This window comes from Pavona decussata, unplaced genomic scaffold (genome assembly GCF_977016875.1).
Source record: "Pavona decussata unplaced genomic scaffold, jaPavDecu1.1 SCAFFOLD_6, whole genome shotgun sequence".
NCBI lineage: Eukaryota > Metazoa > Cnidaria > Anthozoa > Scleractinia > Agariciidae > Pavona > Pavona decussata.
This window is the reverse complement of record NW_028145430.1, coordinates 4,492,501-4,510,352: the sequence shown is the minus strand read 5'-3', so window position 1 is coordinate 4,510,352 and position 17,852 is coordinate 4,492,501. Positions and strand designations below refer to the sequence as shown.

The 17,852-nt window shown below is 42.5% G+C and overlaps 2 protein-coding genes and 2 pseudogenes across 2 annotated transcripts; 2 read left to right on the top strand and 2 right to left on the bottom strand.

Annotated features, from left to right (window-relative positions):
• Positions 1-270: 270 nt before the first annotated feature.
• Positions 271-1,338, top strand: LOC146489302 (uncharacterized; annotated as a pseudogene).
• A 4,250-nt stretch (positions 1,339-5,588) lies between these two features.
• Positions 5,589-7,232, bottom strand: LOC146489301 (uncharacterized). The gene has a single exon (XM_085110477.1). It carries the CDS (start codon positions 7,230-7,232, stop codon positions 5,589-5,591), a length of 1,644 nt encoding a protein of 547 aa, XP_084966603.1.
• Positions 7,233-7,419: 187 nt separating this feature from the next.
• Positions 7,420-9,420, bottom strand: LOC146489300 (uncharacterized). The gene has a single exon (XM_085110465.1). It carries the CDS (start codon positions 9,418-9,420, stop codon positions 7,420-7,422), a length of 2,001 nt encoding a protein of 666 aa, XP_084966591.1.
• Positions 9,421-12,444: 3,024 nt separating this feature from the next.
• Positions 12,445-17,852, top strand: part of LOC146489299 (uncharacterized) — a 12,589-nt pseudogene continuing 7,181 nt past the window's right edge.

The window sequence follows — 17,852 nt, the reverse complement described above, 5'->3', positions numbered from 1 at the left end:
TTCTACATGGTCAGAGCTAGGTTCGGAACTAAGTTTATCATAATGGAGCGGGTTTTGTAGTTGTTCCCTCATTTTGGTGTTATACTCCTCTGTATCAATGACCACAAATTTCGAACCTTTGTCCTGGATTTTAATTGAAATGCTATCATTGTCTCTTAGAGTTGACAGCGCACAATCGAGGCTTCCCAGGGGAAAGATTGTGTAAAGAGGGTGTAATGTGTAATAACAAGTAATGGCATGTAATGTTAATTTATGTTTATTTACGACTTGAAGCAAAGAAGAATGGATGTGCTCGATAAGTTGTCTGGTGTAACAAACGTCTGGGTTCATCGAGAGACTGTCATGCGTGACCTTCTCAAAACGTACGAAAACTCAAGAGAAATAACACAGCAGCTTGTCACCTTTTCTTTCCACGGAGAGGTTGGGATGAATCTAGATGGGCTAAAGAGAGGAGCTTATTCTCTATTCTGGAAGCAAGCCCTGGAGGACTTCTTTGAAGGAAGTTCTACATTTGTTCCGCGAGTAAGTCCAGAAATTGAGGAGTCCACAATGAGAACACTTGGACACATTATCAGCCACCAATATGTCCTCACTGGCATATTCCCTGTTCATATCAACAAGGCGTTTATGGTGGCTACGCTCTGTGGACGACAGGCAGTCAGTGATGAAGACTTAATAGAGGCTTTCCTGGAATACATATCAGAAAATGAATCCCAGGAGTTGACAGCAATCCTAACACAGTCAGACCAAGGAGAGCTCTCTGGTGAATCTTGTGAGTTTTTACTGGATTTTTTCAGTGATTACTAGATAACCAAAAGGCGACTGGCGTCCAACCTCAAAGCCGATTTAGTACAAGTAGCCAAGAATGAGTTGTTATCAAAACCTGCTATGGCGATGGATGGTATGAGAGAAGGTCTTCGGGATGGAGACTTTGGAAATTTGTGGAATTGTTCGAAAAAGGATGTAACAAAGATGTATAACATGATGCAGCTCACACCACAACAAGTTATTACAATGCTTGCAGAAGAGCCATCTACCCATTTAAACAGGTCCAGGGACAAAATTTTCTCTTACCTGAAGAAATACATAAGGTACCTCAGCCGTAAGGAGCTTGGCTGATTTCTACGTTATGCCACTGGGAGTCCTGTACCAGTTGTAGAGTGTATCAAGGTGATGTTTCACGTTAATGAGTTAGGATCCTTACCACACCCTCGCACACATACCTGTGCAGCTTCAATCGACTTGCCTGATAGTGGGTATGCAAGTTTGAACGACTTTAGAATCCAAATCGATTCTCTACTAAATAATGAACTTGCATGGAAAATCACATCGTTGTAAGCAGCTTGAATGTAAGCGGATACAGTGTAATAGTGTTTCAAAGCATAGAGAGACTCAGCGTAACAATTGACTTTTAATGTTGAAGACAGTTTTTATTACTTGTACTGTTTGTTCCTGTTCACCCTTTTTAAATTGCACGTTGTTGGTTAAGACCTTAATGATCCACGTGATTACATTTCATGCAATGGTTGTAGAAAACGTTATTTGCCCATATCTCCAGTAGTGTCCGTACACTCGTTTGAAGTAATAGGGATAGTGCTGTACATCACAGTAGGGAATTAATTATTTTTTTCCTGTTTTACATGCCATTCATGTGTATTCAAGGTTACGTTAACGTAGCACTGTTTAAACGGAATGGAAAATGGTCCGTTACCTGCTATTTGCATTGTTGTTCTACCTTGTTGAGTTCATAGATTTCCAATTACAAAGCCAGATGATCTATTTGCAACACACTGTACTGTAAAGAGTGTGAATTGTGGGCCTCGTAATTTCTCTTAAACGTGTGTAATTTATGACTGGAAATAATCGTTGCTTAATGTCAAGTGTTTACATTCCTTTCGTATTTAGAAAACATTTAACCCTTTCAGTCCCAAGTTCAAAATGTTTTACTTACAGCCATACAGTTTTTTCAATGTCTGTTATGGGAATTTAGTAACAAGTCAAGACATATCAAGACATTATTGTCACCTGTTTGCTTGATAATGAATTGGTATTGTGATGAGAAATTAGATTTTGATCACTCCTGGGATTTAAAGGGTTGAAAAAAACGAAGAATAAATAAAGTTGTTTTTACAGTAATTAGTATTGATTGTAAAAGTAACAATAACAAATAAAATTTCGTCCTTTTTATTGTTAACCAAAAAACTGAGTAGATTTTTCACAAAGGACTTGTTTGCATGAGCTGGGCTAGGGCCCATTATTTCGAAAGTCTCGTTAACTTTTCGTGCCCGACGTCATATTTTAAAATGTACATTCAATAATCAATATTAAATGAAGACACGCTAAACGAAAAACATCTTTTTGGGACTAGCAATTATCGGGACCTTCCAGAAACGAACCCCAGGCCCCATTTGCCGGGCTGGCTCGCTTTGCCGAGGTGACTTTTATCCCGGTATTACGTTATCTCCATACCGGGATTCTAGCTAACCGGACTAGCTGGGCTGTCATGTAATCACAAAGTTAATTAACGTGCCGCGATTTTGGCGAAGCGAGCCGCCCAGCTTATGGCCCAGGCTACCTTTCTTTGAGATTCGTAAGGGAAACATTTTCCAATCAGTGCCATCTTTACAAATATTTCGTTTGCCGCCTACATGTGCTGCTAGTTGCTTATTGGCAGGTGCATATTTCTAAACTAGTGTAGTTTGGTTAACGTTATGTTACATTAATTAAGTTGTGAAGTGAGGGCAAACTGCTATCTTTATTTCTTTCAGTGTCATGGCAAATAAAACCTAAAACCTAAATTTATTTTGCTTACCATAAGACTATGTAAGCCAAATATGCTGCTTTTACGCAATCCAGAACAGAGAAGCTAACAACTTTAATTAACAGTAACTTGATTGTAATGGGAGCAAACCAACACCGATAACAATGAGTAACACATGAAATGACTGTTGCATGTTGGGGGAGGGGGAGGGGGCAAAATACCTGTACGGGTAGGTGCCGCCCAAGTGGGTCTACCAATCTAGAAGGTTAAAAAAATAACTGGCGAAATTCACATATCCCAAAGGCTGGATCGGGTGTCTCCCTCTCTGTACCATTATCTTCTCTTGGTGCAAATTCTTTCTAACATGGGGTCCAACTTTGAATACCCGGGCGGCACATAGCCACCCAAAACATTAAGTACCCCTCCCCCCCCCGCCCCCAAACTCCCAGGGCTGTCTTGCAGTGTATTGTAATTTTTGTTGAAACCTTTTCATGTGTAAGGGTAACATAATTTGGTTTCACATGATTTCCTCAATGTGTTCGGTAAGATCTATATAAAGTTGCAAAGCCTCATCTGGGTTTCTTGGAGAACTTAGACCGTCATCCTCCATTATCATCTTAGCTAGCTCTTTAAAAACTTCGAAGGAATTCGGACAGCATTTGCAAGCCTAATAACAAGTGTAGAAGGCATTTGCTATCCGTTCAGTAATACCGAGACATACAACTGGTTCAAACCTGAAACATAAATAGTGCAAACTCTTTAATTTTAATTTTGATAATTTTTTTACCAAAAATATCATGACGAATCCAGTCGCCTGAGTTTCTGGTCCCAATTTTATTTGCAGCTGTCAACTCCTTGTCAACAAAACGGGGTTGCAGTTCCTATATAAAAAGCATACTTGAATATTATAATCTGTTATAATTATTGTCCAATGAAGGATGTAGGTTAGCCTAAGAGACCCAGGCGCAGCTAGACAGGACTGGATTTCTTGGACAGAAGTTACAAGCTTGGACCCATCCTGGGTCTCTCCTAGTCTCCTCCTAGAGCTAATATTGTAATAAGTCTTCTCTTGTAATAAATTGTTGTTTGTTGTTGTTGTTGTTAAGTTAGAGACAAAGTAACCTTACCTCGTCCATGTCCGCCATCTTGAAGAAAGCACTGGCACGTCTTTGTCCCGCAGAGACTGGTACCAGATTGGTACTAAGTGTCGATCGACAGTTACAAGTGTCGACCGACAGTTACAAGTGTTGACCGACAGTTATAACTGTCGATCGACAGTTCCTCTTTTTGACAGTTATAAGTGTCGATCAACAGTTATAACCGTCGATGTACAGTTATTGACTGCCAATGGACAGTTACTAATTGTCTAAGGGAAAAATAAACTGGTACTTTTGATGGCCCTAATAAGCCACCGTACATAAGACATTTTTTAGCATTTTCGAATTTCACGCTCGGTTGACATCATTGTGTTCTTGTTTCATCATGCGTATTCAACTCAGTTCTAATAGAGAATGTGTTGACAACAATTACTCTAAAGACGCATGCCACTTGACGACAATCATTTTACACTTGTCTTCGGGAAAGACCGTTCAAAAAAAGTTCAGGAAAATGTTTTCAAAGTTCAAGATCGAGAAGCCTCAACATGTACTCTACAGGCAAGGACCCAGGCATTTCGAGGCAGAACAGACCATTGTCTCCTTGCCACTTCTAGAGGTGTGCGACGCACACTTTTGCAACCTCCTGGCAGAAAATGACCAACTGCGAACTAACAATGTCATGAAAGATGTGGAAGTGGCGAAAAAGAGGGCTGGAATTTTTCAGCTCACCCAGGAACTGCAGCTTCTTCGAGAAGACCGGTAGACCTTGGCTTGAATTTCACCAGAAAGAAAACGCAATGTTTTGCAGTTATTGCAGACGGCCAAATAGGGAACAATACTTTTCATCTTGATGGGATAAAAAAAAACACAAAATAAGTGAGGCACATAAGACACTTTATTTAAATACAGATCACTGTAATTTTATTTCATTTGCTTGTTAAAATTAATAAAACTCACTGTTTAGCTACCTGTATAACTATTAGTTTGCCTTGAAGTGGGGCAAGAGCTTGGACAACCAAAATATTCTATGGGCAACTAAACCAAGTCTTTTGGTTGCCCTAGGGTAAACTGGACATAAAAGTAGATTCCAAACGCCTAGCTTAACTATAAGCTAAGCTTAGCCTTTCTCTTGGATTTGTGAACATGGATTTTGATGGATTTGTGAATAAACGGCTATTATTATTATTATTATTATTATTATTATTATTATTAATATTATTGAAGTGGCAAGGGCCACGAAGAGACTCACAGGTTTCAATCAGCAATTTATTCACTCAAATCAAGGGATTTGGTAAAATACCTATCAGAGAAAGTACAGGAAACAACTAAGAACGACTATAAAAAGAATAAACGCGAAAATGACAACTGAAACCAAAAAACAGGACGACTGAAAAAACACTTACCAATTGCTGGATTTAGGTGGGTGAGTGATAAAATGAAAGTGTTGAAAATATTCTATACCACTGAATTTACATATAGTGCGAAAAATTGTTCAGGAAGGAATGAAGGGTGCAGGACACAATTAACACGGATAAAGATACGGAAAACGAAAACTACATGGAAAAGTGTAAATTAACAAAAACCGCAACATCCTGGGGGGCTTCGCTGAATTTGCGGAAATTCAGCAATAAAGGCGAATCAATTAATCAGTCACTGAAAGTTCTTAGAACTAGCGCATTCAAACCGTCCAAGAGGTTTCTGGGAATAACTGTAGGCGAATGTCAATGTTACTAATCTTCTTCTTCCAGCAATACAAGTTTTGAAATCGGCCTCACGACTTCTCCAACTCGGACGCGTTGGTTGTGGCCAGGAAAGATCTCTATAACTCTGCCAAGGGGCCATCTTCCACGAGGGGAATTTTCATCCACAAGCATGACGAGATCATTGACCTTCAAGTTTCCTTTCTCACGAACCCATTTTTGGCGTTGCTGTAAAGCTGGAACGTATTCTCTTAGCCACCGTTTCCAGAAGCAGTCAGCAAGGAATTGGGCTCTCCTCCATTGTTTTCTTCTGTAAAGAGCTTCGCGAACAAACAGACCTGGGGGCAGAGCGAGATTTTTCTGTTGCAGCAGAAGGTGGTTCGGAGTGAGTGGTTCCGGGTCGCTTGGATCATCACTGCTGGGAGTAAGCGGGCGACTGTTGAGAATGGTAACAACCTCTGCGAAGACCGTGCGTAAGGTTTCCAGTCCAACCAACGCATCTGGATTGCCAAGGATCGCCTTCATGGTCTTTCGCACACTTCGAATTAACCGTTCCCAGACCCCATTCATATGGCTCGCGGCTGGAGGCTGAAATTTCCACTGGAACATTGGGCACAAGGAGCAATTAATCCCGTCCTTAATTAGCTGCTTGATTAGATCATCCTGATTCCGCTGACAAATAGAGTTGCGAATTTCCTTGTCCGCTCCGACGAAATTTGTTCCGTTATCACTCCAGATTTCTTTGGGACACCCACGATTCGAGATGAATCTGCGGAGGGCTTGAATAAAGGCATCGGACTCTAATGAACTCACGTCTTCTATATGCACGGCGCGACTGGTAAGGCAGGTAAAGAGGCAACCGTACACCTTTTCTGAACTCTGACCACGCTTCACGTAGAATGGGCCAAAGAAGTCGACTCCTGTGTAGGTGAACGGCCGATCATAGGGAGTGAGACGTTCCTTTGGCAGGTCAGCCATCAACTGAGTCATGGGGACTTCATTTCGCTTGCGACAATCGATGCATCTTCGTAGAACATGGCGCACGAGTGACCTTGCTTGAATAATCCGGAAATGTTGTCGTATGAAGGAAAGTACGTGCTCTCGACCGGCATGCCCCAGGATTTCGTGGTAGTAGTGCACGATCAGGGTAGAAACTGGATGATCTTTAGGAAGTATCATCGGATGGGCAGCTTCGAAGGCGATAGGAGCGTGACGAATTCTTCCTCCCACGCGCATGGTTCCTTCTACGAGTACAGGAAGAAGAGTTGCGAGCTTGCTTTGACATTTAACTGGACGACCTTCGACTAAGGAATCAATCTCTTCAGCAAAGGCTTGGCGTTGTACCAACTGTACAATTTTCTTGGAAGAGCACCGTATCTCTGAAAGGGATATTCCACCTCTCTCAGTAGAAGTTCCCTTGTTCTGAACATGGTTAATGAAACGTAACAACCAGGCGACAAGAGTTAAGAGGCGAGGCCAAGATGAATAGCGACGCAGAAGCAGGTCCAGTGATGATCCACGGTCAATCACCATGATGGTTCTTTCAACTTGAACTTCACTGTCGTCTTCTGGAATATTGCCAATCCTTCTAACTGGCCAATGTTCTTCAGGCTTCAGGAGGAAACTTGGGCCAGAGAGCCAGCGGCAATTTGGGTCAAGATCATGTAGCTTCATTCCTCTGGAACCATCGTCAGCTGCGTTCAGTGATGTTGGCACATGTCGCCATTGCTGAGGAGTCGAGGCTTCATGAATTTCGTTCACTCCATTAGCAACGAATGGCTTGAATCGCCTCTTCTCGTTCGTAATGTACTGAAAGGTCGTCAAAGAGTCTGTCCAGAACGTAACACCTTGAAGGGGTATGTCAAGCTCGGCCTTTATTATTGTCTGCCGTCTGTCGAAGTGCCTTGTTGGCACAGCAAGGGGATGAAGTTGCGCCAAATATGTGGACAAGCATCTGATATTCCTTAGGAGGGAGATTTGAAGAAGCATTCCACCACAAGAACCTTAGGGCGTCTGCATCCTCTGGAAGAACTTTGACTTGATGGAACATCGCCTCTACGTCAGCTGTGAATGCAGTTTCTTCTTCTCGAAAGCGAATAAGTACGCCAACCAGATTATTTGTGAGATCTGGGCCATGGTACAACCGATCGTTCAGGGAAGTGCCATCAAATTTAGCGGCAGCATCAAATACCACGCGTAATTTGTTGGGCTTGTTAACGTTCAGCACCGGGTGGTGTGGTAAGTACCAAGTGATCTTGGATCTCTTAGAGGCCTCTTCTTCGTTTAGCTCTCTTGCATAACCTTTAGTAACGTAGTCATCTATGACGGAGCGGTACTTTTCCTCTAGGCCAGGATCCCGGTTAAATCTCCTTTTCAGAGCTTGAAGACGACCTTCTGCCAAGGCTCTATTAAATGGAAGGTAGGGTACTTCCTGCCTCCAGAGAAGGCCCATCTGGTAATGGCCGTCAACCTTAGAGATTGTGTTCTCTATTATCTTCAGCGCCTTTCGATCCTCAACAGACATTGGCCCAAAGGCTTCTTTCACGGTGCCGTGGGACTCAATTCGCCAGAATTCTTCCAACTGTCGGTTGAGAGAAACATCTTCAGAAGAAGCATGATGCAGGTTGAACTGACGCCTACCGCCTACACTGCCGGAACCGCCAAGGATACTCCAGCCAAGACAGGATCGTATCGCGAAGGGCTCATTAGGACTTCCTTTTCTAACTTCCAACGGAATAAAGGCTTCCTGGATGTTCGTTCCGATAAGGATAGAAACCTTCTTTCTTTGTACTTCGGGAAAAGGGACTTGACACAAGTGCGACCATTGCTCCATCTTCTTACGAGCTGTTACATGCTTAAGCGGGATGGTAAGGTCTCGTACAGCCCATGCATTGCGCACAGTAATCTGGTGTGAGTGCTGATCATCAACGGGCGCTATTTTGAAGTCAACCTTTACTCCATTCTCCTGTTTGTCTCTTTGACTTACTGTGGAAAGGAGGAGTTGCCCATCTTCACCTTGAATACCAAGCTGATCGACGAGGGATGGGTCAATCATAGTGACGTCGGAGCCGGAGTCGATCAAGCCGTAAGTGGTTGTATATTGTCCATCGTTGGCGATGATCTTGAGGGGCATGATCTGCAGGTAAATCTCAGAGGATTCAGCCAAGGTTGCAGTAGCACACGTGCTCGAGGGAGCATCTTGGTCGCTTGGCAGGACAGTAGGCATGGTTGGGATGACTGTGACTTCAGTGTTGTTAGTGTGATGATCAGCGTTTTCTCGGGATGGACCTGACAGGTGAAGCAAAGTGTGGTGAGACCTTCCACAACCAGGTACCCTACAACGCATTTGCGACTTGCACGAACTGGCCGTGTGTTCTGTAGAGTTGATGCAGTTGAAGCAAATCCGCTTTCTGTTGACTAAGGCCCTCCTCTCCTCGATGGGCTTGGACTTGAATACCCCGCAGCGATAGAGTGGGTGGTACTGGACACACAAGGGGCAGTTGCTGGCTTTAGGGTCTTTATTGATCGCAAGTCTGCTGGCCTCCCTAGAGGTACTTGTGGTAAGAGTGGTAAGGTGACGCAGATGAGACTTGTCTCGATCTTCAATTCGTTTGTGTGACTTCACCTCAGAAGAAGTTGTGAAAAACGGATGATTAGCCAAATCAGCTCGGTCATTCAGGAACTCAACAATGTCTTTGAATGTGGGGATAATTCTTCCTTGGCGTTGAAGCTTCTTCAAATGTTCTCGAAACTTGTCTTGGAGCCATTTGGGCAACCTTAGTATCACTTTCTCGAGATTGTCAGTGTTCATTTCTCCTAAACAGTTCATAGATCCGAGGGTATCATACATGACTTGTGCCATATCTGCATAGCGTTGGAGACCATCCTTTTCTTGAGATGCGATAGGGGGACCTTTAGTCAGAGTGTCGACGCAAGCTCTTACGATCTTAAAGGGTTGACCAAAACGACTTTGCAGGACTTCTAACGCCTTGGTTAAACCTCCTGGCAAGGCCTCGTACCTTTGCACAGCTCAAAGAGCTGGGCCCTCGAGAAACTGCAACAGGCGAGCCATCTTAGTCTGTTCATCCAATGCCTTCGATTCTACCATCTGGTGAAACCTCTGTCTGAATAGTGGATATCTCTCAGGGGAGCCATCAAACTTAAGCACTTGTAGTGGAGGTAGACCTTGATCAGCACTAATTCTTTCTATTGTGGTAGCAATAGTTGCAAGGAAGCTTTCACCCATTGGCTGAAGAGAAGGTGGAAGATGTCCTGAAGTTGCATGACAAGGCAGGCGAACTGGACCATAGGCTTGAGCTGCATGTGTGAATATTGGACCTGCATTGTAGGGCGGCTGGGATGAGAACAGGGAGACACCTGGGTACATGGCAGGAACACACGAGCTAGCGCGCGAAGACTCGGGAACATACGAAGACGGCAACGTTGAGGCAGACATAGCAGGAACCACAGAAGCAGGCGTAGGCATCGGTGGGAAATCAGGAACATACGTGGGGTACGCAGGTAACGTGGAGACGCGCGAGGACACCACAGGAACTGCAGAGGCTTGCAAGGAAGCACACGTAGGCATGGGTGGAACATCTGTAAGACACGTAGAGTACGCAGGTAACGAGGAGACGCGCGAGGACACCACAGGAACTGCAGAGGCCTGCAAGGAAGCACACGTAGGCATGGGTGGAAAATCTGTAAGACACGTAGAGTACGCAGGTAACGAGGAGACGCGCGAGGACACCACGGGAACTGTAGGGGCTTGAAAGGACGTGGCAGAAAACTCAGGAAAACGTGAAGTGGGCGCAGGCAACGTTGATCCACGCGAGGACGTGTCGGGAAGAACAGAGACACGCAGAGACGTTACGTGGCGGGTCGAGACTCTCGTGGATGAGACGGAACACGTGGTTGGAGAAAATGGCTGCGTGGAGCAAACCTGCGCGATCGACCCTAATTGCGTGGAAACAGCTTGAGGGTAGACAACTTGCGGACCAGCGTCGGATACACTTGTAAAGTTGCTGTCAATGTCAATATTTCTGTTAAAACTACGCCGCTCAGGTGGATTTTCCTCAAACTGCAGACCAGAAAACTCGCGCTCTGCTAACTTGAACTCCAAATCTGCCAACTCTGTCCTTTCCCGAGCTTCCTCTGCCTCTTTCTCGGCGTCGAGCTTCGCTAGTTCTAGTTGATGTTGAAATTCGAATTGCTTTTGTTTCATTTCAAGCTCCAATAACTTGACTTTCATTGCTATTGTCCTCGATCGTTTTTGCTCAGTTTGTTTTTCGACTAGAGCCACTTTTTCTGCCGCGATTTTGGCTTCGCGAAGTCTCGAGCTCGCTGCACTTAACTTGGAAATTCGACTGCTCTGCAATTTCACCGATCCTCGAGGCGATGAAGTGTCGACATGGGGTAATTCTTCTGACACTTGTTTATCAAAATACGAAGCAGCTTCGATCGCGAAATGTTCGATCCTTTCATCATACAGACGTTTTCTGACCTCTTGAGCCTCGTAAACGCCCTGGATTTCGTGAAGTTCCACGCTGCTGTCATTGAGAAGATCTTTGGTCCGCGCGACATTGTCTCCATAATTCCTAAATGCATCAGACAAGGTGGCTTGCAGATTCCGCACTTGCACCAAGTTAGAAAAGTCCGCGAGTAAATCATCAATTCGAGCACACACTTCAGACATTGTGGCGACATAGCCTCCTGCAGACCGTTTTAGACTGTTCAACTTTTCGCGTACAACTCCTTCTTGGTCCTGCAGCGAATTAGGCATTCTACTCCTGGAACTCGCTCGGATGGAGCTTGCATCGCCAGCTTCGATACCGTCCATAATCTCCAATTGGTATTTTACAATGAAGTGGCAAGGGCGACGAAGAGACTCACAGGTTTCAATCAGCAATTTATTCACTCAAATCAAGGGATTTGGTAAAATACCTATCAGAGAAAGTACAGGAAACAACTAAGAACGACTATAAAAAGAATAAACGCGAAAATGACAACTGAAACCAAAAAACAGGACGACTGAAAAAACACTTACCAATTGCTGGATTTAGGTGGGTGAGTGATAAAATGAAAGTGTTGAAAATATTCTATACCACTGAATTTACATATAGTGCGAAAAATTGTTCAGGAAGGAATGAAGGGTGCAGTACACAATTAACACGGATAAAGATACGGAAAACAAAAACTACATGGAAAAGTGTGAATTAACAAAAACCACAACAATTATTATTATTATTATTATTTTATTAACATATTCCAAGCTATTTACAAGTTAAAAGTTCTAATTTTAAAATATCCAATTCACAGAAAACTTGACACATTAAAAAAGTAATAAAAAGTAATAAAGCTAAAATTATGCCAGAAAATCAGCTGGCAAAAATTCAGAGTAAAAAAATCTAAGACTCATGTGTTTGACTGAAAATGGTTAACTTGTGAAAACATCTCGTTTCTTCCAAAATCAACGGACACAGGCTTGGCCAGCATTTAGGCGGCAGTCATCGATAAAATCCCCCAGTGGAATTTAGTGGAAAAAGGTTCTGGAGCCTCTTACGCATGTGTTGCCAACCTTAAAATCTCAAAAGAAAGCAATGTTTTAATCCAAGTGATAGTAATGTGATCAGGTTCCTCATTCTTTTCTGAGAGCTTCTCGGCTAGGTGTTTGAGAAAGCAATTGCAGTTGGCTTCCATCCCTAGGGGAGTGAAAGATCCCATTTCAACATCCAGCACCCTCTGTTGGTACCTCCGCTTTTTCTCCTCCTCCTGCTCTTTAAAGATTGTGAATGTTGCTTTTCCCTGGTTACACTTGGAGTTAACATGCATTACTCTGACATCGAAAAATGCTGTAACTCCTCGAGATCAAAAGCCCCCTGCCTTGATGTCCAGCCTTGCCTCCGGACTTGTCACCGCGTTTCTGAGGTTGAATCGCTCACTGTCGAGAGGTTGTGGTTGTGGTTTGACTTCAACGTTGGCACAAACCTTACCAGGAAAAGAGGTAAGTAGGTTGTGAACACCACTGTGTCTCTGCGCCATGAACCCTCCCTTTTTCCATGACAGGGCATGGCAGACGGTATACTTCTCACCACAAACACACTTGCTTGATAAATCAGACAGGGGAACATTATACCTTAAATGCAGAGAGTCTGAATTCTTGTTTATTAAGCACTAAGCCTTGATCGACAAGAGGCACTGCGGTAAGCCACGAGCTCGCACCCTTGACTCTCAATTGGTTAACTGATCACAGCAGATCCGAGGGTAGAGTGGAATCAATACTTTCCATTCTCGATTTCCCCGACGCAATTTTCAAAGCTTGATGTTGTCTTTTTAACTCCTCCGTGAACTTCTTGCTTGCCACCATGAACATGCTCTGTGTGGTTTATAGAATCTACACGCGATGCTGTTATTGTCATAGAAACAGAAAACTGCTGTGGAGCTTCAAACCGTTAGTCAGGTACGCGTAGCCCTCCTTGAGCGGGTGTCAAAGTAACAAGCTGAAGCAGATCGCTAGGGAGGGGCTCCATTTGCCAAAATAGTGTTGGGAGGAGTAAGTCATTGATCGCCTTTTGAATAGGGTCTACGTAATCTTCAAACGACTCTATTGTGAGCATGAAATAGGTAAACTTGGATTTGTAACCCTTCCTGAAAACAGTGTAGGCTGCATGAGGCTGGCTTCTTGCTATCTCAGGTAGGGCTTCGAGTTCACCTTTCTATCCAAGGACGCTTTCCCGCCAATATTGATCTTTGAACTCTTGAGATCAGATGATGGCCCCTAAGTGGCACTGACCTTCAGTTGTAATATTAACCTCATCTCCAAACACCTTCTTTGCCTCAACTGCAAATACATCCAACTTGACAATCAGCCAGCTCCTTAATCCATTCACTAGATAACCATACTTCTTTCCTTCCTGACTCAGGTGATTGTACCAATTAAAGAAGGGCACGATTTGTCCACCCCCCGCAGAGTTGTTGGCTAGTCATACTTCTTTAACACCTGGTGTGCTTATCCTTAAGCTCTGGATCATGATAGATGTATTGACCGAGTACCAGGGCATGGCTGCATTGTACCCTCCTGTGACAATATCTCACCTCCACCGCAAATAAAGAGCCTCGATGAGCTTCTGTAGGTGTTAAGGATGTAAAGTGACATTTCCCTGCAGGTTATCTGGATGTTATGTAAGGCGACGGATCTGTTCATTTGGTTAAAGGCGTTCCTTACATCTATCAGTAAAATACCATCTGTTCCTTCCTCTGCAAACACTTGACTCATAGCATGTATCGTGGCCTCTGAGCTTGCACTATGGACTGCGGAAACCCGAAGGGCGCCCGCTGTGTCTTTCATCTCTTCCTTCAAAAATCCAGCGATACTTTTTCCAACTATTCGTCTCAGGATCTCACCAGCAAAGATGGTTGGTAAGCTATCTTTAACAGATTACTTGTGAAAAAGGCTATCTCCTCTCTCAAAACTTTGCCCTCAGCCTTCAAACTCTTGGAGCAAAGGATTCCTCGATATAGCTTGGCATCCATCTCCGACGGCCCAGCTTAGCCCTTTGTTTTGGATGCAGCATCAAAGATCATTTTCTCGTCGATCAGGTCAAAAACGCCAGGAGGAATGTACTCATCAATTATTATTATTATTATTATTATTAGTTAGCCAAGCAAAGATGAGATGAGATGAGATCAGATCAGATAAGATAAGATAACTTCAGAGAGTGGCAAAGAGGAATATCCTTACTATGCACCATTAGTATAGGGTTACTTCTGGGTTTTGAATTACTGCAGGCCAAGAAAGGCAATGGAGCACGCAGGAGTGTTCGGGATGTTCTCCGATATATGGTCACCATTCCTGAGGTTAAGGAAGCTATCAAAAAAAGACGGCTTGAAAATCAACCTTCGCTTTGCAGCAGATGGGAGGAAAACAAGCAAGAGGATCGGTACAATGATGGCAGTATTCAACACACTGGCTGAAAACAAGCAAAATTTGGAATACCATTACACCCTGGCATTGTACAATGGTACGTGCAGAGATTCTATTTTCATGGCACTAATAGTTTTCTGTATCTATCAATTAATTAAATTATTCACCTTCACTTCAATGAATAATAATTGTTTAAAATGGATTTCACTAAAAGTTTAAGAAATAATTAATTACCAAAATCTACACAAAGCATGGTAACATTTTGTTAACTATTTGAAACATCTCACTGTAATTAATTTTAATTTTTTTTGCGTTTATTCCTCGATTGTTCAACAGAAACTGTCTTAATTAGTATATAACTCACATTCAAGTGAATAACAAGTGCTTTTCACTTGTTATTTTCCCAGTACCCAGTCTATTAGACAAAAAACACATAAAAGTTTGAATTGATATGACAATACAATTTTGTTTACTGATTTGACAATCCATATCATTCAACAGGAAAAGAGGACTACCAGGAACTTAAAGATTGTCTTGGGCAAATGTTTGACGAAATCGATGAGGTAAAGAAAACAGGCATCGAAATTGAGAGAGTTGTTTAATATTCACCACTTGTTCGGGTCATGAAAGTGCCTTTACGACTCGTACGAGTCGTGAAACAATTGTTCCACTGGTCAGTTTGGTGCAAGTGGTGAATTACATGATGTTGCTTTAAAAAGGCAAAATGCATCTCACTAGGGAGACTTAGAAAATACAAGTCCGTGTTTGTAAGGCAAAAGGGCCCTTGCAACCAGTTGTCGAATTGTATGAGTCGTACGAGTGGATAGAAGCATTTAGAATGAAGAATATAGATTGTGTGTAGCGCATTTGTGGCGTCACGTATTTAGAACGATGAATATACATTGTGTGTAGCGCATTTGTGGCGTCACGTATTTAGAACGAAGAATATACATTGTGTGTAGCGTATTTGTGGCGTTACGTATTTAGAATGAAGAATATGCATTGTGTGTAGCGCATTTGCGGTGTCACGCATTTCGGAAGAATATACATTATGTGTAGCGTATTTCTGGCGTTACGCTTTTCGTAATAATATAGATTGTGTGTAGCACATTTGTGGCATCGCATTTAGAACAAAGAATATACATTGTGTGTAGCGCATTTGTGGCGTTACGTATTTAGAACGAAGAATATGCATTTTGTGTAGCGCATTTGCGGCGTCACGCATTTCGGAAGAATATACATTATGTGTAGCAAATTTCAGGCGTTATGCATTTCGGAATAATATAGATTGTGCGTAGCGGATTTGTGGCGTCACGATTTAGAACGAAGAATATACATTGTGTGTGGCGCATTTGTGGCGTCACGTATTTAGAACGAAGAATACACATTGCGTGTAGTGCACTTGTGGCGTCACGCATTTCGGAAGAATATACATTATGTGTAGCGTATTTCTGGCGTTACGCTTTTCGTAATAATATAGATTGTGTGTAGCACATTTGTGGCATCGCATTTAGAACAAAGAATATACATTGTGTGTAGCGCATTTGTGGCGTTACGTATTTAGAACGAAGAATATACATTGTGTGTAGCGCATCTGTGGCGTCACAAATTTCGGAAGAATATATATTATGTGTAGCGCATTTGTGGTGTTACGCATTTCGGGAGAATATACATTGTGTGTAGTGCATTTGTGGCGTCACGTATTGAGAACGAAGAATATACATTGAGTGTAGCGCATTTGTGGCGTCAGGCATTTAGAACGAAGAGTATTCATTGTGTCGCGTGTTGGTGGCGTTACGCATTTGGCACGAAGAATATACATTGTGTGTTGCGTGCTGGTGGCGTTACGAATTGAGAATGAAGAATATACATTGTGTCGTGTGTTTGCGGCCTCACGCTTATAGACCGGGTTATAAACGAAGCATATACATTGTGCGTGCAGAGTGTTTGTGGTCTCACGCTTGATTGCCTGTATCATTGTTATTTATTTCCGTTCCATACTTCAACAAGGGTGTGTTTTAATTTAGGTCTGTTACTTGAACAGGCGTGTTTCAGAAGGGGCTATACATGTATGAATTGCTGGCTTGCTTTCTGTTATTTTTTTCAATTCCTTACTTTAGGAACAGTGTGTCTATTTGCATTTGGTACCTCAACTACCGTGTTTTAAGAACGAGCCATACAGTGCATTTATCAATTACCGTCTTTTCTCCATTGCCGCTATCGTTGCCTTATTTTCTTTGTTATTTATTTCCGTTCCATAACACGCCATTGTTGAAGTATGGAACAGAAATAAATAACGACAAAGAAAACAAGACAATGTTAGAGGCAATGGAGGAAAGAAGCAATTGATAAGTGCACTGTATGGCTTGTTCTAAAAACACCGCAGCCGTGGTACCAAATGCATATAAACACAAAGCCTCCTAAGACTCCTAAAGTAAGGAATTGAAAGAAATAACAACAGAATGTTGAAGTATGGAATGGAAATACAAACACAGACTGATATTTTCTAAGTCTTCCTAATGAGATGCATTTTTCCACTCGACAATGCTTCTGTCCACTCGTACAACTCGTACGAGTCGACAACTGATTGCAAGGGCCCTTCTCCCTTACAAACACGGACTGATATTTTCTTAGTCTTCCTAATGAGATGCATATTTCCACATCCACCCATAAAATTTAAAAGCAACATCATGTAATTCCACGAAAATGTAACTACTTCACCACTTGTACCAAACTGACCAGTGGAACAATTGTTTCACAACTTGTACGACTCGTAAAGGCACTTTGACGACCCGAACAAGTGGTGAGTATTGGACATGACTGGAAATTGATGGAGAACACTTTGATGTTGAGTGGTGAGTATTCATCATGACATTATTGTTTACATGTTATCTAACTTGAGAATTCACCCGATTGAAAAATAAATATAACTGGAAAGAACATGTGAAATTGGGGAATAATAATGTATATGGTGGGTGGCAAGAGACGAGCTTTAAATTTGCCTCACTGAATTTAATTCAATTTAATGGCCATTAATAATTTCCATTTATGATAAATTTGCATTTAATGGTTATTTTATATTGCAGGTTTTGTTGCTCTGACTGGAAATTTTTGGCCCTTTGTCTATGGCCACAATGGTGCCAGCTCTAAATATTTTTGCATTTGGTGCTATTGTTGCAAGGACCAAATCAATGACGTTGATAGTAAGTAGAGAATTTGTTATCTAATTTCAGGTTATCACCTCAGAATTCCAAATAAGCGGAGCTTTTCACTTCCTATTTCTCTTATAATTCACCTTGAGCTTGTGTAATTGTTTAAAGTGTTCAATTACATGTATTACAGTACCGCCTGAATCCATATGTACATTAGTC

Excerpts from the sequence above, each read along its gene's own strand:
- LOC146489301 (XM_085110477.1), bottom strand. The coding sequence starts at position 7,232 with ATGAAGCTACATGATCTTGACCCAAATTGCCGCTGGCTCTCTGGCCCA.
- LOC146489300 (XM_085110465.1), bottom strand. The coding sequence starts at position 9,420 with ATGGCACAAGTCATGTATGATACCCTCGGATCTATGAACTGTTTAGGA.